Here is a 23483-nt window from a genome sequence, read left to right as displayed (position 1 = left end):
GTTTCTTGAGTGCTCAATATCCCTCCCACGATCTAACACTACTTTTCCCCTTGCTAACCGTTCTTGTTTTGCAGGACTTCACGTGGATTGAAGACTGGAATTAACACTGCTGTTTTGGGCTGATTTGGGCTCTCACTGGTCCAAATTTGTATCATGTACTGGATACGAATCCTCCGGACAAAAATGAGCATTTACAACTATGAATTAAATTTTTTAAAGAGTGACCATACGTTTATAAAATTAAAATAAAAGTGACCAACTCTGGAGTTTACCCTAAAATAAATCACAAAGAAAACACCACATGTGACTAAAATAAAAATACACGGAAACTATTAGAGGACCCAAAAAGCGAATAGCCCAAACACTTTCAATATAAAAGGCAATCCTTTTTTTTGGGAACCCTAGCCACTTTTAACACAAATCCCATCTATTCTCATCCTCTCACTCTTTCTAGGCCGTAAGCCACCAAAACTCAAAACCAGACGCCGGTCACAGCTGACTTAGACCTAACCAAAATGACACAAAATGCTCGATATCCCTCTCTAAACCCAGAAATCGACAACGAAAGACCCAAAAACGACCCTAAAATACCCTAAAAAAAGACTCGATCTCTTAGCTTCTCCACTCTGGCGAAGACCCGATTGAAGCAAGGTAAATAAACTGACATTTTTGTACTCTTTTCTTGGTTTCGAAACTTGTTGGGAAAAAGGAAAAAAAATAGGGTTTCGAAAATAGGGTTCTGTAAAATGAGGGAAAGATCCCTTACAATGTTTGCCAATGATGTTTATATAACCACTTTCTGATACATATATTTTTTTACGAAAGTGTAAAAAATCAAAACCTAATTTCTACTAGCTCTGACATTCACCATTCTTTTGTGCATGGTGGTTGGCAAGGCTCGTACAGATAGTAAGGGGAGGGCATGGTCGCGCATGTTTGCCTTGCTTGGGTAAGTGAGGCATTAAATTCTTCGGATTTGTTGAGATCTGATCCGGTTCAACCTGATACCTCAATAATCGGCGTGACTAGAAGTGGGGCGAACTCGGTCGACAACAACTGCTGCAGTGGTTACAATGATGAGTGGTGGCTAACCCTAAAATAGGGTTAACATTAGCCACAAAGAAGGTAAGATTGTGGGCTTAGGTTTTTTTGATATTGTATTGGGTCTGATTTGTAAATGTAAATAATATTTAATAATATTTTTATTTATGATAATACTAATACTAATTTTAAAAAAGGTTGGATTAAAAATGATGATTACAAGTAGTTAAATATTTTGATATAATCACACATTTTATTTATGTTATTTACATATCTTTTAATTTAGTCATATTTTTAAGTAAATTTTAACAAAAATATATATTTTTAAATGAAAATAAAAATAAAATATTTTAAAAGGAACTTAATAATAAAATATATTTAATAAGTTAATATAAAAATATTTTTAACTATATATATATATATATATATATATATATATATATATTATAGTTAGGATTACGGGTATCCAATTAATAATTTTTTTCCTTTAAATTATATTATTTTTAAAAATATATAAAAAATTCTAAAATTTAGAATTTAAAAGTCTATATTATATATAATCTATACATAAAATTTAAAAATTCAAATTACATAATTGAAATAAAATTTATTAAAAAATTAAAATAAATAAATAAAATTAAATTTTTTAATAATTCAAATTACATAATTGAAATAAAGTTTATTAAAAATTAAAATAAAGAAATTTAATTAAATTTAAATGTTTTGATGTTAAGATAAATATTTTAAAAAATGATTTAGAACTTTAATGTGAAATAATTTAAGAAGTTAAGATTTTAGAATGTTATAGTGTAAAAATTTAAGAAATTATGATTTTAAAATGTTAGAGTGAAGTAATTTGAGAATTATGAATAAAAAATTTAATATAAATTAAAAATATATATATAATAAATCGGGTACTAGGTCGACAGATACTTTGTTAAGCAACTTTTTGTGACCTAGGTCAAGCCCAGAAACCCAAAAAAATAGCAGGTAGGGTACCTACCCAAAAAATCATGTATTTTTATTATAAATACTCGATATTTTTTAATTGGGTCGACGGGTTAGTCAGTCGGTTGTGTATTTTTGAACACCTCTATGTGGCATGACATGTGATATCATTCGATTGGAGGATTAAATTTATTAAAAGTATGATTAAATTGAGATAATATGTAAATAACAAAGACTAAATGTGTGATTATATCAAAATATTTAACTGTTATTAACGACAGTTAACTTGGGGTGATCATATCTTAATTAAATAAAAACGAAAGTGATCATATCTTAATAAAAACGAAAGTGACTATATTTTATGTTTTTTTAAATCAGTGATCAAAAAGTGGACAAAACATAAACGTAACTAATATTTTTATGGGATAAAGATGAAAATTTTATTAATGTAAAAAATAAAAGAAAATAAGAAAAATCCTCATGAAAAATATGATATCTAACCATAAATCCTAATATCTATTTATAGTTAACTAATTACAAAATAAATTTTCATAACAAGAAATCTACTCAAACCATGCTTCTTATTTTCAATCTACATAAAATGGAATAGACTTCCAACTTTCAGTCAAATTATGTTTCTTATTTTCAATCTACATAAAATAAAATAGACTTCAAACATTCAGTCAAATTATGTTTCTTATTTTCCCCAATCAATTTAAGTTAGATCGAATTCTAATTAAACTCTAATAATCTCTACGTCGACATGAATTCTAAAAGTGTAAGGAATTCGAGACAAATTTCAAATTCACTGAAGCATCAAAAAATTAATTCTTCACATCGATAACAAATTCTCCACCTTGAGAATTATTCTTCACTTATTCCATGAAACCTCTTAAACATGCATTCTTCAACAATGATTGTCAATCAAATGAAAGCCTTGTCCAAACTTAGATTTAGTCTTCAAATCGGTAAGTTCATCATAAGTGTCAATTTTGCTCATAATTATATCGACATGGGTAATATCATACACAACACGATCTCAAATTTATTAATCCATATGACAAATTGGATTCTCTTTTCTTCTAAACTATTTACCCATTTTACTTTTACCGCCGATCTTTCAATTTTGTCAATCAGACCACTTAACTATTTAATTATATTCAATTAAGCCACATGCTGTTATTATTTAATAGAAGTGTTGGCATGACAGTTAAGTGGTTTGATTGAAAAAAATTGAAATATCGATGGTAAAAATAAAATGCCTAAATAGTTGAGTGGTCAATATTATAGTTTACCCTAAATAATTTACTTTAAACTTTAACTAATTTATATTTATACGTTGAACCCTTTAGAATTTTAATTTTTTATAAATTAAATTAATGTGGTCATCATTAGTAGTACTCATCATTAGTGGTACTCACCGGTACTCATCGAGAATTGTAGAATTTTCCTTACTTAAATAACAATATAAGCAACTTTGATTATTATATGAGTTCTACTTGATCTTTTCTTGATTTCATGACACCACCTTTGCAAAATGTTTATCAACATACATGCATCTTTTATAGCCACATTTCTCAGTTAGTACATCCATTTTTCCATCAACCTCTAGTTAAACTTTGATCGATCATTAAAACTTTAAACATAGCAATTCATTTCTCACACCCTAGTGCAATACACTTCTATCTTGAATATATGAATAATATAAATACTGAAAGAGTATTAAAAGTTCACAAACAAACGTGTTTGTCATATGATTTCATTGACTAATTCCACAGCTCAGTTACAAGTACCATGTCACACTATAAAGCCTTAATCTACTCACAAGATTTAACATCATACAATTAAATTAAAGCTAATCGGATGTGATCTAGACAGTATTTTTTTTTTGACAGTATATAAATACATGAAATAATTTTATGACAGTAGTTTTCCTTATTATCAAATAAATTTTGACCTTATTTATTGGATTACCATATCAAAATAAAAATAGTTCTACTCACAATTTTATGACAGTATTTTTCCTTATTATCGATTTAAATTTGATGTCTAAAATTAAATACCATATCTTTTTTTTTATAATTTCCAAGTTTCAAGTTTTTAATTAGCTGATTCTATTCCCATATGTAATGGGGTAAGGGGAGGTAGGGTAGTAGACTGCTCCAACACCAGGTTGAGAGCAGCTTCCGTGGAAGACTTCCGTTATGAATTGCCTTCAGTGAGACTCGATCCTACGACCACAAGATTAAAAGCCTTGCGTTCTACCAACTATAGACGGCAATTCAAAAAGATAATGGGGGCAAGTTTCAAGTAATATTTGAATTTTAATCGATTTAGGTTAACTCACATATGAGTCATCATTAGGTCATCGACTTCTAAAAGATAATATAATTGAAGGGGATAAAGCACCTTTAAAATCTCTAATTAATTAAACTCACTAATGAATCTAACAAGACAATCCATCAACTCATTTGTCCGGGTTCGTATTAATTTTCTTTTATTACTTGCAAACTATGATGATTCATTTGATGAAATAATAATTCTTTTTCTCTAAAACAATGATGTAGCTGCATACTTCCAATCAAATTGAAATAAACGATAATGCACTTGATTAAGCTTCAATGGCAATTCCTCAATGAGAAAAATCATTGCATGATCAAACAATTCACATATATATTTATTTATGTTATACTCAAGCATTTTATATTTTGTATTATATGAATTTTGTTTGTATTTATAGTTATAAATAAAATTATTATAGAAATTAAAATTCTAAAAATTGTTCTTGAAAACAAATAGAAATATCATTTGAATTTAATTCTGAAAGTTAGGAGATATCCTTCTATTGATTAATTTTGCAAGATACGTTAATATTAAATTGTTAAAAATAAATAAAATATAACCCAATATAAAAATAATATAAATGTATAAAGAGTTATTATTTATGCATTGAAGGTTAAAATTTTTCACAGGCGAGGTTTCAACACTTTAATTTCTAAACTCTAAACCTTAAAATTTAAACATAAATCTTTAATCCTTAAACATAACACACTAATCTCTAAATCTTAAATAAAACATAAAACATCATTAAAATCTAACCTATAGAAAAATTATTATCAATACACAAATGATTTCTCATGCAAATTTTCTATTTTTAACAAGTCGAGTTATTCGAGCTTCTGTACTAATTTTATTATAATTATTTATAGTATTATGGAAAGGATTTATTCCAATTTTTTGGCTTTCTCTAACCATATATATATATATATTATTCTTTTCACATTATAATGATATTTAATATATTAAATACAATCTAAAATTACAAAATATATTCATAATATTATATTTTAAGGAAAATATTTTGAGGGTAAAATATTTTTGAGAGTATAAAGGAGTCAAGAAATTGATGGGAAGAAAGAATTTGCAAACAATTGCAGTTAAAAGACCAAATTGAATAAAATACAAAGTTAAGGGACTAAATAAAAACAGAGAGTACATTTTTAGTAAGGAAGTAAGAATGCAAGTTACATAGCTATTCTAATGTGGTATATGAGCATGTGGTTCAAATTTGATAAAAAAGAGACTTAAAATAAAGGATGAATTGAAAAAAAAAATTATGAAAAATTGAGAGGCTAAATTGAAGAATATAAAATTTTTTTTTCTCAAAAAGAGGAATTGAAAGTACATATATATTCTAGGATGATTTAGGAGTATGTGGTTCAAATTTGGTAAAAATGGACTTAAAATGAAGGAAGAATTGAATGAATAATGGAATCATGGACTAAATCATAAAACTGTCAAAATACTTAATCAAATTTTCGATTTTTCAAGTAAATCAAAATTTCAACTCGAATCAAACTCGAAAACGGAATTGATAATTTGAGTTGACTCTAACAGCTCAAAATTGAAAAAAAATCGATTTTTCGAGTCTAGTTGAGTTTTGCTTACCCTATACTCGAATATTGCTTTCATATAGTGTACAAATGTCATATAAATGCTAGTCTTTCTGTTTATGATCACGTGGAACATAAACATTTATAAACCACAAAAGGATTTAGAGTATAATGGATAAAAATCTTCTAAGCAATAACCAAGAAAGAAATACAAAATGGTGTCCTTTGTACAAGCATGATAAGGATATATGAAGAGAAACACAGATGATACAAGGAAAGAAGAGCCATTAGGGCACTGCATATCTATCAGTCTTGGATGCTTTTGTTTAGCTCTAACTAATCCACCAATGCCTGCTTCAAAATGGGAATACCTTGGATGAAATTAATGAGTTATAACCGAGATTAAAGTTATCTACATTTAACAACAATTACAGCTTACTACTTTATGACTACAAGAACGAAGAGGTGTTCCACGGAAGATATTGTCTAGGAAGTAGAAGCAAACAACCAACAATATATGTCCAAATGGTAATGAATGAAGCGGGCCACAATCTAAAACAAACCAGTAGTTACCTCAAATTCAAACGGTTTCATTGTACAGAAACTATCAAGTTAATGTTGAAGCTGTAACAATATGCAAAATCTAATTTACTCTTTGCTTTTGGAATTTGTAAGCAACCATCGAAGCCTTCTCAGTTTTCCTCATTTCATGATGCACATATCTTCTAACAGCTCCCTTGAATTTATGGTTACAACAAATAACTAACAAAAGAGTAACCTTGACCCACCAGATTTGACACAATGGTTATCTTCTCTACTTTGCAGTCGGTGTAATAATAATAATATTCTAGAAGTGAATCCCCACATGGTAGAATTTCGAAGTTGCAATCTATTCCCATTCCCCACCTTTTCTGTTCGATGTCAGCTTATCATTACAACATTGACGACACTTTTCACCCTTGTCCTACGCTCTATTGTTCGCTCAAAAACTTCAAATTCAGAGCTTCAATGTCAGCATAAGAGAGGGTTTCCCAATCTTTGTTCTTTGTCCTTCATCTTTCACTAGTTGAAAAAAATAATGCATGTTGTGGCCTGGAAACTGCTTTTTCTCACCATGCCTATAGCTCTTATAATCATAAATGTTGTAACATCTGTCAGCTCATCTCAACAACATGTGGAATCCATTGGCTGCCCTACAAACAATGAAGAACACATTCTTAAGGTAGTACTGTACATTCATGCTCTTAACATAGAGACTTTAGATTAATGGAGTCTAATGCTCTTTGAAATCACCATGTCTGGTGCTTTATTCTTTATTTTTCTGGTAATTGTGATGATTACACAGGTGAGTCGAAAAGTGATGTTTGAGATTACAGTACATGGAATTATCTTTTGGACATCAATGGGGTTTCTGGTGCCTGTTGGGATACTTGCTATCAGAATGTCAACAAATAGAGAAGAATGTGGGAAAAGACAACAAGTTCTTTTCTATGTTCATGCAGTTTCACAGGCAAGCTTAATTTGGATAACCCTTTTATATTCATAAAAAAATTAAACATAAGATGTTTCACAATATTAGTACAATGATAGGGGTACCCTTAACATACATCATGTACTGAACAGTTAATTTATGTTTTCAGATACTTTCTGTACTTATGGTCACAGCAGGAGCACTCATGTCCATCAAAAACTTTAATAACTCATTCAATAATTATCACCAAAGACTAGGGGTAGCTTTATATGGTATCATATGGGTGCAAGCTTTGACCGCCGCTCTACGTTCATGCAGGTAGACCAATTGATTACCTACTCACTGGTAAACCTTGAAATATAATATGGTGTTTTATGTACAGGGGATCCAAGGCAAGAAGTGCATGGTTTTTTACTCATTGGTTATTAGGAACTATGGTGTCTATTTTGGGAGTAATCAATATTTACACTGGATTGGAAGCATTGCATGAAAAGACATCGGCAAGCACAAAGCTTTGGACCATAATTTTGACTGCACATATCTGTTTAATGGTTTTCATTTATCTGTTTCAAGACAAATGGTTGCAGTTGCAGTTACAAAAGCAAGAACCGGTTCTGCGCCTGGAACCTGTAAGACCCTACCCCTACAGAACAAGACAATATACACCACGAATCAACGGTTGAGAAATCAAATTCGTTAGTTCTTTAAGTCTTTCACCATTATTTTCCAATACATGAATTATCATCATTCATATGGGTGATATTGAACTATTAGGTATTAATGAATACAAGATTGCGGTGTTTTATCTGTTCTTTTCATTTGTGCTTCGACTTAGACCAATCACCACCATCGTTTGACTATGAACCATTAAAATCCCTCTGCCTTTGATACTTCAGCGTACACCTACTCTAAAATCTAAAATCCTCTCTATAATTCCATGCAACTTCACATCCCCTGTAAGCCTCACACCACTACCATCGGGTGTCACAGGTGATCATGGATCTTCCTCAGGGACATGACTTGCTAGATGGTTTGTCTTGGACTAGGTCGTCATGTAGCCTCGCTTCTCTTGCTCGAGATATCCTTGAAAAAGTGGATGGACGTCCTTGTCTTGGTTCCTTTCCTCACACCCCGATAGATTGGCACAATATACTATTTGAAATCATCCCATATGTAAATAGAGTCGACATAAGGGATAACAGTCGACATAAGGGATAACAAGGGCATTGAGACTAAAGCCAATGACAAAATAATAGTCATCCAAAGGAATTACTTCAAAGTTTTCCTGGTCTCTCCGTTCACTAATATGAAGTTGCATCATCCGTGTCTCTCCTACAATAAATAATTCTTCAGAGTTAATAGTCTTGATCCATCCAATCGAGCCTTCAATCTTGAGATCTATCTTCAGACATGACTAGATATGTTCCTGGATCGATTAGGGAACTTCTCAATTGTCCCTCAATATTGATGTTCACATTCGTCAGTCCTTTTTTCTTTGGATCATTCTTTGCTTTGGTAGCTTTGAGAATCATTGACCCGAGGTGTGTAACCACACTATTATCGAGTTTGTTCTTCCTATTAGGCGGTTTGAAACAAAGCAAAGATAGATGTTCCCAGAGCAAAGGCATTTTCGGTCACTGAGGGAACTTCTCAATTGTCCCTCAATCTTTGAATCATTGACCCGAGGTGTGTAACCACACTATTATCGAGTTTGTTCTCAAGACAATCTCTCATCATGTGAGGGCTATCACACAAGCAGCATTTCAATGGTTGTCGCTCCTTATTTTTTCTCTCCTACTAGTTGGGTTTGTTTTATCATTCCTATTTGAAGAGCTCCCTTGGCCATCACTCGATTGTGTTTCCTCATCTTTGTCATTAGAACCTTGCTTTGGGAACTAAAAGTTTTGACCTTACGCAATTTGTCCCTAACAAATTCGAGCTGACAGATCCATAAATATTTTTTAGGGTAGACACACATGCATTAATAACATAAAATTTTCATAGGAGGTAGGCACTAATAGAACTTCAGGGAAGGCACAACCAATAAAATAAAGAGAAAATAACCTCAGTGACCGAAAATGCCTTGTAATATACGATTTTGACCAACTTTTTTTGGATTTGCCAAAATGACCAAGTAAATCGCAATGCGATCGATAATTCACAACGCGATCTCCGGTATCGCAAATCAGTTTCCAGATTCGCAACGCGATAGTCGAAGTTCGCATTGCGATTCATTCAAATTCGTTGCGACAGGCGAAGTTCGCATTGCGATTCATTCCAATTCGTTGCGATAGGCGAAGTTCGCATTGCGATTCATTCCAATTCGTTGCGATAGTCCAAATATCACATTGCGATTCATTCCAATTCGTTGCGATAGTCCAAATATTTCATTTGTTTCTTAAGAATTTTCTCTAAAAAGATAGAATTCGCGCGGACGTGTCGAAGACATGTATTACCACGACCACGACCCGACCTGACCCGACCCGACCCGACCCGACCCGAGACGGGACGAGACGGCGGTGGCGGCGGCGCGCGAGAGTCACCCTTGTTCTCTATCACTCAACAAGGAAGTGGGAAAGCCAAGCCTTAAATACCATTCCCAATAGTGTTTCCAATACTATGTGGGATTGAGCATTACCAACACTTGTTTCCAATACCATTACCTTCATTGTTGTAAGAGTTTAATTTTGAAACTAAAAAAATATTTATTCGAATAAATAACTTACCCTTTGAGGACTTTGATCATAAATGAAGTAATTGCTAAAACTAACTCTGATTTGGGTTCTTATAGTGTTCAAATGACTTACTTGCAACACTACAACAAAACTGTACATTTGCGGCGTTTTTTTACCTATAGCGGCGTTTTTAAGCGCCGCAGAAAACACCTGCGGCGCTATGACAAACGTCGCGAAAAGTGCCGCTGAAAATAGCGCCGCTAAAGTTTGTGGCGTTTGGTAATAAAAAACGCCGCAATAGGTAACGATATATAGCGGCGTTTATTGGACAAACGCCGTAATAGGTGTTGATATTTAGCGGCGTTTGTCCACCAAACGCCGCAATAGGTGTTGATATTTAGTGGTGTTTTCCAACAAACGCTGCAATAGGTGTTGAGATTTAGCGACGTGTTTGACACAAACGCCACAATAGGTCTGGTATATAGTGGCGCTTTTTAGAACAAACGCCACAAAATGTCATATCTATAGCGGCGTTTTAAGATACAAACGCTGCTAATTACCTCTCTATAGCTAAGAGAAATTGATTTTGCAAATTAAAACTAATTTGTCAAATGTTGTTTTCTACTCTTTTATTACCCAAATTTAACCTGTAGCATTTTCCAATAAACTTGACATCCATAAACAACAAACTTAAAATCCATAACAAGAAAATTGAAATCCATAATAATAAATCAAAGTTTACATTAACGTAAAATATAATGTAGTTCAATATTATTAACTATAATAAACAATAATAACATCTAAGATATTTTGCTTATAATCTTACACATTCTTCATTACTTTTCGTCAGAATGAGACACTTAAATTCAAATAGATAAATCCAGTTTATATGGGAAAACAATTATGCAGAGCTAGTAATGTCCTGTCATTTCTTGCACAGATATATTGCTTCATGAGGTCTTACTCCAATTGGCATGCCACTTGAAAAGGCCCCATCCATGGCAATGCAAACCCGATCTCTAGTTTCATATCCAAATAAATCATCAATGCCAATGAAAATCCATTATATCTTACGTTAAAAAAGTTAACAACACATTTCTTTAATAACTAAAATTATAGATTCCTTAGCAGTACTCGTACCAAGTTCAAATAAGAAATTTGCAACTCACATTTTCAACAGTACAAAGATCAAACAAAGATTTAAATAGAGCCTGCAGCTGCAACATTCTACTACTGATCTGCAACATGGAAATAAATAAATCAGTACAGAAACCATTAACTCTAACTGCCAATATGCTGCCTTAATGGTTGTATAAGATAATGCCTTTTCCTGCTTCAGAACAAGATTGGGAAAGTAAAATAGAATATCTAATACTAATACAATGGGAGTAATTGTAAAACCTAATGTGAGTTGGTCAAAGGTAATGGCACCAAAAGACAGTAAAAAATGCAAAGCAAAAAATAATAATATTCAAGATAGAGCCACAGATGGTGTAGAAATGTAATACTGTGTAAAAAACTCTTTCTGTATCAGCTTAAATCGCTTGGAATAAGGTAAATCCTAGGTTTAAAATCTAGTAATAGAAAGATTAAAGAACAGGAGTATGAATTCCAAGAACAATAAAAAAGTTGATTGCTTTGGACACATAGTGTTGCCATCACCTATTATTTCATGTGCAGTGAAGTGTAAAAAACAACTAAAACAGGAGTATTTAATGATTTAAACATAACATATAATATCGCGAGGCCAAAACATTTGCGACTTTGGTATCTCGTTAATATCCTCAAGATAATCTCGGATAATATTCATTTTCTTCCATTTTGTTAGATCTAGAACACATAGTTTAAGAATCATGTCTTCAAACAAATATCAAAATGCACTCATAAGAAATGTTGCTTCATTCATATATCAGAGCAATACCTGAATAAATAAACCCATTTAATTGGAGAGTGAATCTGGAGCCAAATCTTTCGTGCCGCAGGCATGGAAAAGTTTGTAAAGACCTAATCCCACAAGTCCTGCTACATAGTGACAATATTCATCGTAGTCATCAACCGTTTCGACCTGCAGCAAAACGCAAGTTCCCGGGATCGTATATAAGATAATATATATACATATTTTTGGTCAAGTATACAAAATGATATGAAGACATTTAAGAGTTGTACTCTTGCATGCATATTGAACAGATTAAAGGGCTAAGCTTGAGAGATCGAGTTCTTATATATGGTAAAAGACAATCTAGAAGAGATCAACCTGATTTTAATAATGCAAGAATGACAAACCTCCTTGCAAATGAATTTTGCCATCTCTGCACCCATTCTTTTCGTAATGTCCTCGATAGCCTCCTGATAACTGCATAATCAATTGAGAATTATCGACTTTTTTCTCCTTCGGGATCAAAATCCACAATCAAAAACAACTTGAACCACTTATCTAAGATAGCCTAGTTAGGAGATAAAGACATAAACTAAATAAACACATACAAATCAACACCACATTTAAGTCTTCATGAACAAGGAAGATCGAGAAAAAAATTAAATAACCGACCCTTTTTTGAGTTCGAGAAAAGCAGTAGATACATGATGAAACTTGTCTATAAGAACTTTGTAGTTCTTTGTACCACCTGAAAAAATAGATAAAGCTATATAAGAAAACAAACCGGGATTCATTAACCGATAACGTTTTCGGTAATAAAATTAGCCCAATCCTGGTGCCATATTGCTCTACTCCACAGAAAATCGAGAATCCTCCTTTGAAAGAGAAAAAACTTCTAGATGCTCACATGAAAAGTGCCAGTTGCGATCGTATATATGACGATAGAAGTCTTTGAGGATAGGAACTTTGACATCAGTTGCTACACTAGTGTCATCCTCTGCACGAAAAGAAAACCTCGGCTTCTTATCGAACAACTCGAAAAGGAAACGCAGAATATTACTATCATTCATAGATTATATAGGCCAAATATGCAGAAATTGTTCCTAGTAATTTAGAATCGGTGAAAGATTATGCACGATGAGAAAATAACACTGAAAAGAAAGGGAAATAAAGGGTTTAAAAGACAAAGAACAAACCAACAGTATCAAGCGCTCGAAGAACCAAATAGAATATGCAGACCTGTAAAACCACAAGTATGGGGGAAAATCAAATCACCAGATTGAACAAAGATTAGTCTAATCTTAAGGATTAATAAAATCCACAATAAATACAATCGAAATCGACAGTAAATTTACGAAATCAGACTACACCATATGAAATCCATAGAGTTTTCTTACGGCTTTTCTAAGCTCAATGTCGAGCTGTTGAATAATGAAGGCGAAACTACGAGAGACTTTGTGAAGCATGGAGAAACCAAAAGGCCAAGTGAGGCTCCGACACGATATTTTTCTCGGCATGCCTCGAAGCCAATTTCAGCTTCAACAATGGATAGAAATCATACGGGTGTTTCACAAGCGCTCCCAAACTCCCCATAATTGAATATTTGTTTTGAAGTCAGACCAAAACAACAAATCAAAATATGGGTATATGGCGAAACAAATGGTTGTTTGGATTTTTGAGGGGGAAATGCAAACTGGGTCAAAATATGGGTTTGATATGTATGCTCATTTTTTTCTAAAAAAAATCCATATGTTTGGAGGACCATACTCCCATATAGTTAAAGCAGATACAAAGGGACCACTCACCAGTTCAAGAATTTCATTCCCCTGGTTGCAATTTCTTCATTCTTTTCTCTACAATTAGCTTCCCACAAATTATCCTCATTGCTGTCAATCTGAAGGACAAAAATTCCACCAATTAACCAATATTGAAATTACAATTATAAAAAATTCCAATATAGGTAAAGTGGATGAGAATCTAGGGTTTCAATTCAAGTTTTTCAAAAAATTAGAAGAAATATAAGGTTTCAATTCAAGTTTTTCAAAAAATAAAAAGAAAAGTAGTTAAATCTAGGGTTTTTGAAAGGGATACGAAGTGGAAGGACTGATGAACTCGTGGATTTTTCTAGTACTGGAAATCATGATGATGGAAACCCTCGCATCGCAGAGAACGGTGAGCTCATTAGCTTTCTTGAAGAGTGTTTCTTCTCTTAGAGAATGTGACTTGTCTGTTGGTCGGGTTCTCAAAAGCATGAGGCCCCTGAGAGAGTTAAGTTTAGGGCTAGGGTTTGCTAAATTTAGTTAAATGTGGTATATATATAGCAGCGTTTGTATAAAAACGCCACTAAAGAATGATTATTTAGCGGCGTTTGTGCTTAAAACACCATTAAAGTACAGTATTTAGCGGCGTTTATATAAAAGCGCCACTAAAGTAAGAGTATTTGGAGGCGTTTGGGCTTAAAACGCCACTAAAGTATGCGTCTTTAGCAGCGTTTGTATAAAAACGCCACTAAAGTACTAGTCTATAGCGGCGTTTGTATAAAAAACGCCACTAAATCACTAGTCTATAGCGGTGTTTGTATAAAAACGCCACTACAGTACATTCTTTAGCGTCGTTTTTATAAAAACGCCGCTATAGTATGAGTCTTTAGCGGTGTTTTTCTAAAAAGGCCGCTATTAACCCATTTTGCTGTAGTCATTGCGGCGTTTGTTGAAAAAACGCCACTATAAAGAACTATTGCGGCGTTTGAGCTATAAACGCCGCTAAATTACCACTCTATTACGGCGTTTATTTAAAAAACACCGTTAAAGTATAATTTTGTGGCGTTTGTATTGTAAACGCTGCGATATGCTTAAATTTTGTGGCATTTTCCCTTAAAACGTTGCTAAAAACACCGCTACAGAACACATTTGCTGTAGTGCAAAGAGTAGATGATGACCAAACAACTCGATATGTTTCCTTTGTGTCATTATCAGCTAGTTTTCGTAGCATCCTCAGTTGAAAACTTCCATCATTGTCTCCTTTGCATTTGTTTGGTTAATTTTTCTTCCATCAAAGTCTTCAAAGGTAAGTTATTTATTCGAATAAATATTTTTTAGTTTCAAAATTAAACTCTTACAGATAATGAAGGTAATGGTATTGGAAACAAGTGTTGGTAATGCTTAATCCCACATAGTATTGGAAACACTATTGGGAATGTTATTTAAGGCTTGGCTTTCCCACTTCCTTGTTGAGTGATAGAGAAAAAGGGGGACTCTCGCGCGCCGCTGCCGCCGTCCCGTCCCGTCCCGTCTCGGGTCGTGGTCGTGGTCGTGGTAATACGTGTCTTCGACACGTCCGCGCGAATTCTATCTTTTTAGAGAAAATTCTTAAGAAACAAATGTAATATTTGGACTATCGCAATGCGAACTTCGCCTATCGCAACGAATTGGAATGAATCGCAATGCGAACTTCGCCTGTCGCAACGAATTGGAATGAATCGCAATGCGAACTTCGCCTGTCGCAACGAATTGGAATGAATCGCAATGCGAACTTCGACTATCGCGTTGCGAATCTGGAAACTGATTTGCGATACCGGAGATCGCGTTGCGAATTATCGATCGCATTGCGATTTACTTGGTCATTTTGGCAAATCCAAAAAACGTTGGTCAAAATCGTATATTACAAGGCATTTTCGGTCACTGAGGTTATTTTCTCTAAAATAAATAACTAACATAAGAAAATTTTAAGGTGATCACGTACCTACCCTAAGACATGGGTGGATTCGCCACTGAACTCGAGTAGTGGCAAAACCATAGATATGGCTTTGGAAAGCTCATTGACACCCTTTTTGTTGTAGCTGACTCTTAGCCCAATTATGCAATCCATCCATAAAGATATGGCAACTTTGTTGCTAATGTCTGAGATTTGCAGAATGGGTTCACTAAATTGGTGCACATACTCGAGATATTTCTATCATGCTTGAGACGCTTAAACTTGGATCGAACTTCGTTCTCGGTATATTCTGGATAAAATTGTTATTTAAACTCGGTTTGAAACTCTCCTTAGGTTCCAATAGTTGTGCCTTCAAACTTTTCATACGAGCACCTATGTCGCAATAATTACAAAGCGACCCCGGTTAGATAAACATTGGCAATATTTATTTTATCAACATCTTCCATAATACTCACGGCTTAGAAGTATTGTTCCATACTCCATAAGAAGTTTTCTATTTCAATTCCCAATCTAGTTCCCTTCGAGTATGAAGTTTTCTACTTCAGTTTCCAATCTAGTTCCCTTGAACTCCTTTGGCCTTAGGACATCCACCTTGATTTGGGGCCGCAGTTATCACCACGTTGCTCATTGCAGCCTTGCATAGCAACAACTCTCCTTTGAGTTCTTGCATCTCTTTCATCACTTGAGAAAACAATATCAAAACTACTTTTGAGAAAAGCAAATTAAAACTAGCATTTCAATCAATCGTTGATTAACATTTCGATTAATCATTCATTGTTCGTTCAAGTGTGGATACCTAAAAATGGTGATCATCTTTCTAAAAATGCAGCACCTTTAAAGATTCAGAGCAAATCAAATGACAACATATAAAGGTTTAAAGAATTAAGGTAATTTTTATTTACCTTTCTTTCGATTTCTATAAAATGCATGCGACCTTGGGAGAAAAATTTTAATTTTTCGTTTTGTTTATTTCATGTTGATTATAACGAAAACTCGACACGGGCACCCTCATGACTCCCTCTGGAAGCAGCCTTATCACATCCTGGACAACCGGAAACACATCCCTATTTGGATTCCTATTTGTCAGACATTATCACCATCACCTCTTCCTCCTAATCCATCACCTCACGCTCCTCACCCCTAACCTCCCTACCTACCTACCTTTGCAGCATCGAGTATTATAATCATAGTTCGTAATTTGGGAAGGAACTCTCCATGAGTATACATAAATTTCCTCATATTAGCGATTTATCCGATTGAGTTGGACAGACAAGAGTACATAACATAGGAAAATGTTCTTGCCCCAATGTGGTGGATGACCTTCAGGTACAAACTAGCCCAGACTTTGATTGATAAAAGGGATGGATTTACCCTCGTAGCAGTTTAGAATGGGATCCGTCAGCAGCCCTGGCCAACTTTGTGTTCACTAGACCTAGTGGAGCACAAAAGGGCGGTTTTATCTCTGCAAGGAACTTACTCTTGTGTGGAAAAGACTTCTCTTAATTTCAAATTTTAATTAAAAAAAAGGAAAGAAAAAGGGATATTGACCTGCAGTTTCTAGCTCGGGAAAGCTTGAAGGGCTCTGTAAGATTAAGGAGCATTTGGGGAAATGAAAAACAGTCGGTGAAGGTATGGAAGTAGCAATTTATGTATTGCAGGTCATTAATTGGGGGCAAGCCTTGGTTTACAAGCGGAAAAAACATTGGCTAAAGAAGGGTATAATTAGATGCCATTTGTTTGTGTACATTACCTTCTATTTAACTGGCTATCAGCTTAAGAAAATATTAAGCTGGGTAAAGTCAATGCTTCCTTCAAGCAGTGAACCACTAATCAAGGATAACTCTTTAGGACTAAACAAATGGTTAGCTCATATATAGGGACTAGGGAGAAGGCTTCTGTGAGATTGAAAAATGGGTGCGTCTTCTTTAAGTGAATACTAGTAATTATATGTGCTGCCCGTAGCACACCGACCCCAAAGGAACCGAAGAAAGGAATGCAGGCAAGGAGAACAAAAATGGGCGAGTTGCAGCATAGTTGTTTGATGATGTCGAAAGCAAAAAAAAAAAGTTTCTCGAGGCTCATGGGTAGGATCAATGGCAAGTCTGATATGATTTGGGCCAGCAGCAGGTAAATGAAAACAATAGAACAAATTTTTCATACATCAACTGACTCAAGCATATCCGTTAACACATTCACACATTGCTTTCCTTGAGTGCACAGAAGTCCTGAAATTCGAGAAAAAGTTTGTGTATACACTGCAAATGTTAAAAGGGCAGAATTCTGTTAACAAATTTAGAAATGACATACTGACATATAAGATCTTCAATAGCAATAGAAGAAGAAACTTTCGATTAAACAAACGTAACATTGCATAATTACAGCAGACTTCAACAAAAAATACATATATGTCGTATACCTTCATTCTTCAATGGCTATTGAACCCTCAATTGTTGTTCTATTAGTGCCAAAATATTACATCTTCATACAGGAACTCCCCATGAGGAATTATATTCTTGTCATTTGACATCTGATTTCCTTTGCAGTTTCAATGCAAGCTCTAAAGTCACCTCCACTTCACCCATGGATGGTCTTTCATCCCCTTATCAGAGATACAACACATAGCAATCTCCAAAATTTGTCGAGGCACTCTGGGGCTATCCTCCCCTCTAAGTATGGATCAATGTTTTGATAAAGGGTCCATTCCTGAAGCACGAAGTTGCCCAACCACCCAGAGATCGTACTCACCAATCATCTGATAGAATGTTGTTTGATCAAAAATTACTTCGAGTAAGACAACGCCAAATGAATAGACATCTACTTTTTCCGACAGGTACTTGGTGCGATGATATTCTGGATCAAGATATCCATAAGCACCCACAACTGGTGTCTCTTTTTTTATCGAAGTTTGTTGACACGCTACGAGGTCCTAACTTGGACAAAGAAACCAGAAAGCTTAGGAACAATTCATTATCTAAAAGAACAGTATGGCTGGTCACAAAACGGTGCATTACTGCATACTTGGCTCCGGTATGAAGATAATGTAATCCGCGAGCTGCACCAATGCAAATTTCTAGCCTCTTCTCCCAAGGGAGTGGATTGGCATTGATACCATTACCATGGAGACAATCGTAGAGCGACCTATTGCACAAGTATTCATAAACAAGGATTGTTTCCCCCTCTTCATCGCAGAACCCAATTAGAGATTCAACATTTAAGTGATTCATCTGACAAAGTAAGACCACTTCAGTTCGGAATAAAATAAGACCAAGATTCATGCGTCTGATAGCAACAGTAGTGGTCCTATCATTTATGAACCCTTATAGACAGATCCAAAATTACTTGTACCTATAAGCAAACCTTTATGGAAGTTTTCAGTAGCAGCTTTGATCTCCGCTAGTGAAAATTGACGAAGTGATAGTCCCTCTGGAAGAGTGGAATACGATTTCCGGAAGATTTTCGTCGACTCCGCCGCGCAATGAAGTCAAAAGTCTTTCTAGAGACTTGAAAGAAACGAAAATTTGAGCTTGAAGAACCTTTCATGGTGGACGATGAGAATGAGGGAGGGGGTTACAAATTTGGATTTACGGGTAATACAGACAATGAAATTTCGCACTTTATGGATTTTGACTTTGAGCACTAAAACCCTAATACAGCTGAATATGGGAGAGGAAACGAGAGATCTCAATTTTCCATTTCAGTTGACTAGCAGAATTAAGATTTTGGGGGAACGGCCAAAAGCAGATGGGTATTGATTTATGGATTAGTTTTTGGCATATTTTGGAATGATCACTTTAATTTTAATTTCGTTCATTTTTATTATTGATAATAATTTGAAAGATTAAATTAAATAGTAATAAACTAAAATTAAATCCATTTTAAGATCAAAAAGACAAATTCCATCTTCAATGAAAAATGATGAGCTTATCTTCAAGCTCAAGAGATGTTGATTATACTCTTTCCTTCATTGAATTCACATGTGATAGCTTTCACACATGAATAGGCTGAACAAAGAAGAGTGCTCATATTTTCCTTTTTTTTTAATCTAATGACATAAGTAAAAATTAAAAGATTTCAAATTCATTTTCCTCTAATGGTCTAATTATCTATCTGACCCTCTTCATTTGACCTCAACTTAAAAAATCTCTTTTCTTTTTTTTAAAAATTTAGAGGGCCTCATTAAAAACTCCCAACAACATAACGTTGGGTTCCTATAAGGGGAAAGAGTGCCCACAAGATCCATTAATCACAAAAAAGAATATTTATTGAGTGATTTAAATAGTTATTATTCTATTGTTAATTACTCCTTGATTGTCGATTTATGTTGTTAATTTTGGTTCTTTCTCTTATTTTCTCTGCAAGACATTGATTTCAGAAACTGTACTAAAAAGGGCAAATTATGCAATTTTTATTTTTTTGGAGTCAAGACTGAACTAGTGGGCATGACTTGTGGCATGACGCGTCTAACATGTTGTCCAATCAATATTTTCGTGAAGACAGGAGACTCAGCCGTAAATTCAAATTTGAAATTAAGAATTATATTTATTTTTAGGATTTAATTCAAAAAATTTCCAATGATTATCTTTTGTAATTTCTTAGGAATTGTCTTCAACATTTTTGGGATTTTAAGAAGCTATAAATACCCCATCGGGTAAGCTTAAGAACATATCTCATCTTTCGGCTTTAGTTTATTCTTTTTTCTCTAGTTTTATAAAAGTGTTTTCTCTCCTTTTATTTCCGTTTTCTTTATTTTCTTTTAAGCTTTCTTATTTTAAAAATGCTAAGCATGATTTTTATCGTGTTTAGCTAAGTTTTTCATAGCCAAATGCTGAAGTGATGACTCAATTCCGATCGTGAGAATTGAAAAGCACTTAATACCTTTCAGGTTACATTTTTATTTTTCTAAAATCAATGATCGACAATCGACCATCCTTTTATAATAAAAAACATTTTCTTTTCAAAAGTGCACGTTGGATTGATTGTGGTTTGATTAACAATTGGGAGGAAGGATCGACTTGTAGCACATTCTATTTCCTGTGAACACACTTAGTGGCTTTCTGCTAAGGGAAACTGAGATTGGATTCGATTCTCAGAGAGACACTATAACCCGAGTTAGGTTTTTCCAAAGCTTTTTAATTGAGTTGACGCTAGTAACGATTGTCGCGATTAGTCCACATAATGACTAATAATCACAAATTGGTTTGGATTGTCGATTCACTTGAGAGAAAACCAAGTTACATGAGTTGGGCCTCGTAGACTATAATCGGCATGAATCAGAAACTAAAATCCTATTAAATGATCAACGAAACTTGAGCCAAAAGCGGAAACCTGAGGCTGATTTTTACTATTAGATTTTCATTTTTCAAATTCACTTTCTTTAAATATTTTCTTTTACTTCTCAAACAAAACCCTCTCATTTTTTATTTTTACTTGCAATTTTTTGCCCAAATCATAGTCAAAGACCACTTCGTCAACAACTTCCATAATCCCTATAGATCGACCCTTACTCTATCTCTTACAATTTCCTATTTATTTATTGAGGCTAAGGAATAATTATTTGAAATTAAAATGCATGTAAATTGGTGTCGTCGGGGACTACGATAAATTACTGATATTAGTTTTTATTTTTATGACCAGACGAAACCCGGACCATTAGAAGCATTTGACCGAGAGATTGAAGCACGAGCTAGAAGAATCCACAAAAAAACTCTTTGAGACAAAAGAAGAAGGTGGCAAGATCAATAAAATCTTGACAAACTGACGTACTCCACAAAATCATTACAAACTGAATCAAATGCAATACTTCAAAAAACCATACCTAATATAGAATGTAACCCCCTCAGACCAATGCGGATAACCCGATCCAATCTGGTTAACGCCGGTCAAAGTTCTGGTCAACGGTGGTCAACGACAGTCAACAGTGGTCAATGTGTCAGGTCGGGCCGGGTCGGACTGGTTCAAATCTTCCCTAATTGTTTTGTGAACCTCCCCCACGCGTAAAGGCAGCGCGTGGGGGCGCGTGCGACGTCTCTGGAGCCCCTAAAATCCTAAAAAAATTCTAAAAAATATTTTCATGCATTTTGAGACACTTACCAAGCTCGGTTCAAAATTTTGAACGGCGGAGAGCTCGATTCTGAAACATTAGAAGCTTTGACTTTCTCACCCCTCCACGCGCCGACGACGGCGGAGACACGAAGGACACTGGTGGACTCGGAACGATGCAAGGAACACGATAGTGCGGGAGGTGTTGAAAACGGGGTGACTGGATCGACGTGAATCGACGAAAAACCAACAGAATTTGAGTTAAAACCGTCGATATTTCCGATTGAAATAACGACAAACGACACCGATTCACTATGAGAGGTTTGAGGGGTTTTGTTCATCTTTCGACAATGAACACGATGGTGGTTTCGGTTCGTCGAAGGTGGCTGGACAGTGAGTAGATCAGAGTTTAAAATCGTTGATCGGGGAGAGGAAAAATGAAAAATTTTCTGTTGAACATAAGGGTGAGAGGTTTATAATTCTCTCATAAAGAAAAATGGGTAAATCATGAGTTTAGCCACTAAATTTCCCGCACTTTATAAAACGATCTACCAACTTTGAAATTTTACAATTAAATCCTCAATTTCTTCCAAAATACCAATTAAATCCAATACTTTATAATTTCTTAATTTTAGCCCCTAAATTGGGGTGTTACAATTCTTCTCTTCTTAAAAGAATTTCGTCCTTGAAATTCATTCATGTCACATAATTGCAGAAATGAAACTTCCATCAGTTCTTTCATATATTTCAGTAGCTTTTACAGGAGTATGAGTCATCTACTAATCCTTAACCAGTTAAGTATACATTCTCATCATAACTCTCCCTCAGTCCAAGAAAATAATCAGAACAAATTTATCCTTGCGAAAGTAATTCAGCCTTGGTTACGAAATTAGACTCATAGAGCGATAACATATCCCAATTTCATTTCTGGAGTCGGATCGAAATCTCATATGAGTAACTATCACATGACTCGTAAGTTTCTTTAAAGAATTTAAACAGACGTTATTAGTATTCCTTTTTGCAAAGGTAGAGCCTTAACAAATAGAAAACTTTGGTTTGCTCGTTACAGATAGGGACTCAACCTTGGAGTTCCGGCTCAGAGAGGTATGATTGTAGTATAGGGGCATGTATGGATTAGACATCTTTTGACATTCGATCGGCCGATCTATCATGAAAATTTTGACTCAAACTTAAGCTCTGATACCACTAAATGTAACCCCCTCAGACCAATGCGGATAACCCGATCCGATCTGGATTGACACATTAGAACCACCGGAGTGACCCACCATAAAAATAGCGGAAAATTTAAAACTTTTGTCAAAACATGTAACTCATAAAATCATTTAGCAGTATTCAGAAATAAAAACAGATTTTTAGACTCGTATATAAAATAAAATACAATCTACATGCCCCCTAATCACATGTACCATACTCTGCAAGCAACGCCAGAAGAACTCCCTTATTGATGTTGATAGTTGTATTGGTACAATTCTTTTAACCTGAAATGGTGAGTAATAGAGTGAGCTTCGGAAAGCTCAGTAACAAAGAACTACTAGATGATGCTACAGGACATGCAGATAAATAGGAAGCCATAATTTCCTTATTTAATCAAACGTATACCAGTTTGCAGGATAATAGTTCATCGAGTAGAAACCATGATGATCACAGTTTATAGGAAGCATTCATAATATCACGTTTTCATGAGGTTGAATAGGATGTCTAGTGTGTTCCAATCAAAACCAGTGAAAAGATATAAATCTTTTAAAACTATAGTGGAACTGTTAAATACATTTTGATGTTTCAATATAACAAATTAAGTTAAATGA

The 23483-nt window shown here is 34.3% G+C and overlaps 2 protein-coding genes and 2 pseudogenes across 2 annotated transcripts; 2 read left to right on the top strand and 2 right to left on the bottom strand.

Annotated features, from left to right (window-relative positions):
- Nucleotides 1-6914: 6914 nt before the first annotated feature.
- Nucleotides 6915-8045, top strand: LOC120139161 (cytochrome b561 domain-containing protein At2g30890-like). The gene is made up of 4 exons (XM_039154476.1): nucleotides 6915-7104; nucleotides 7228-7392; nucleotides 7523-7671; nucleotides 7736-8045. The coding sequence occupies exons 1-4, from the start codon at nucleotides 6961-6963 to the stop codon at nucleotides 8034-8036; spliced, it is 759 nt and encodes a 252-aa protein (XP_039010407.1). The 5' UTR covers nucleotides 6915-6960; the 3' UTR covers nucleotides 8037-8045.
- Nucleotides 8046-10978: 2933 nt separating this feature from the next.
- On the bottom strand, nucleotides 10979-13497 carry LOC120139149 (annotated as a pseudogene).
- A 546-nt stretch (nucleotides 13498-14043) lies between these two features.
- LOC120139148 lies at nucleotides 14044-18240 on the top strand (annotated as a pseudogene).
- Nucleotides 18241-18295: 55 nt separating this feature from the next.
- On the bottom strand, nucleotides 18296-18893 carry LOC120139147 (probable receptor-like protein kinase At2g21480). Its single transcript, XM_039154466.1, has 2 exons — nucleotides 18630-18893; nucleotides 18296-18544 (listed from the first exon to the last, which is right to left on the bottom strand). The coding sequence occupies exons 1-2, from the start codon at nucleotides 18891-18893 to the stop codon at nucleotides 18296-18298; spliced, it is 513 nt and encodes a 170-aa protein (XP_039010397.1).
- Nucleotides 18894-23483: the final 4590 nt, after the last annotated feature.

The sequence above is a fragment of the Hibiscus syriacus genome, unplaced genomic scaffold (genome assembly GCF_006381635.1).
Source record: "Hibiscus syriacus cultivar Baekdansim isolate YM2019G1 unplaced genomic scaffold, ASM638163v2 tig00110729_pilon, whole genome shotgun sequence".
In the NCBI taxonomy this organism is placed as follows: Eukaryota; Viridiplantae; Streptophyta; class Magnoliopsida; order Malvales; family Malvaceae; genus Hibiscus; species Hibiscus syriacus.
Note: the sequence above shows the minus strand (reverse complement) of the source record. Positions and strands in the feature narration are given on the sequence as shown.

Bases quoted from the DNA above. Each gene is read 5' to 3' on its own strand.
- LOC120139161 (XM_039154476.1), top strand. From the start codon at position 6,961: ATGCATGTTGTGGCCTGGAAACTGCTTTTTCTCACCATGCCTATAGCT. The intron at 7,105-7,227 runs GTAGTACTGTAC...ATGATTACACAG, and splicing joins ATGAAGAACACATTCTTAAG to GTGAGTCGAAAAGTGATGTT. The intron at 7,393-7,522 runs GCAAGCTTAATT...TTATGTTTTCAG, and splicing joins ATGTTCATGCAGTTTCACAG to ATACTTTCTGTACTTATGGT.
- LOC120139147 (XM_039154466.1), bottom strand. From the start codon at position 18,893: ATGAATCTTGGTCTTATTTTATTCCGAACTGAAGTGGTCTTACTTTGT. The intron at 18,545-18,629 runs GTAATGCACCGT...TGTCCAAGTTAG, and splicing joins ATACCGGAGCCAAGTATGCA to GACCTCGTAGCGTGTCAACA.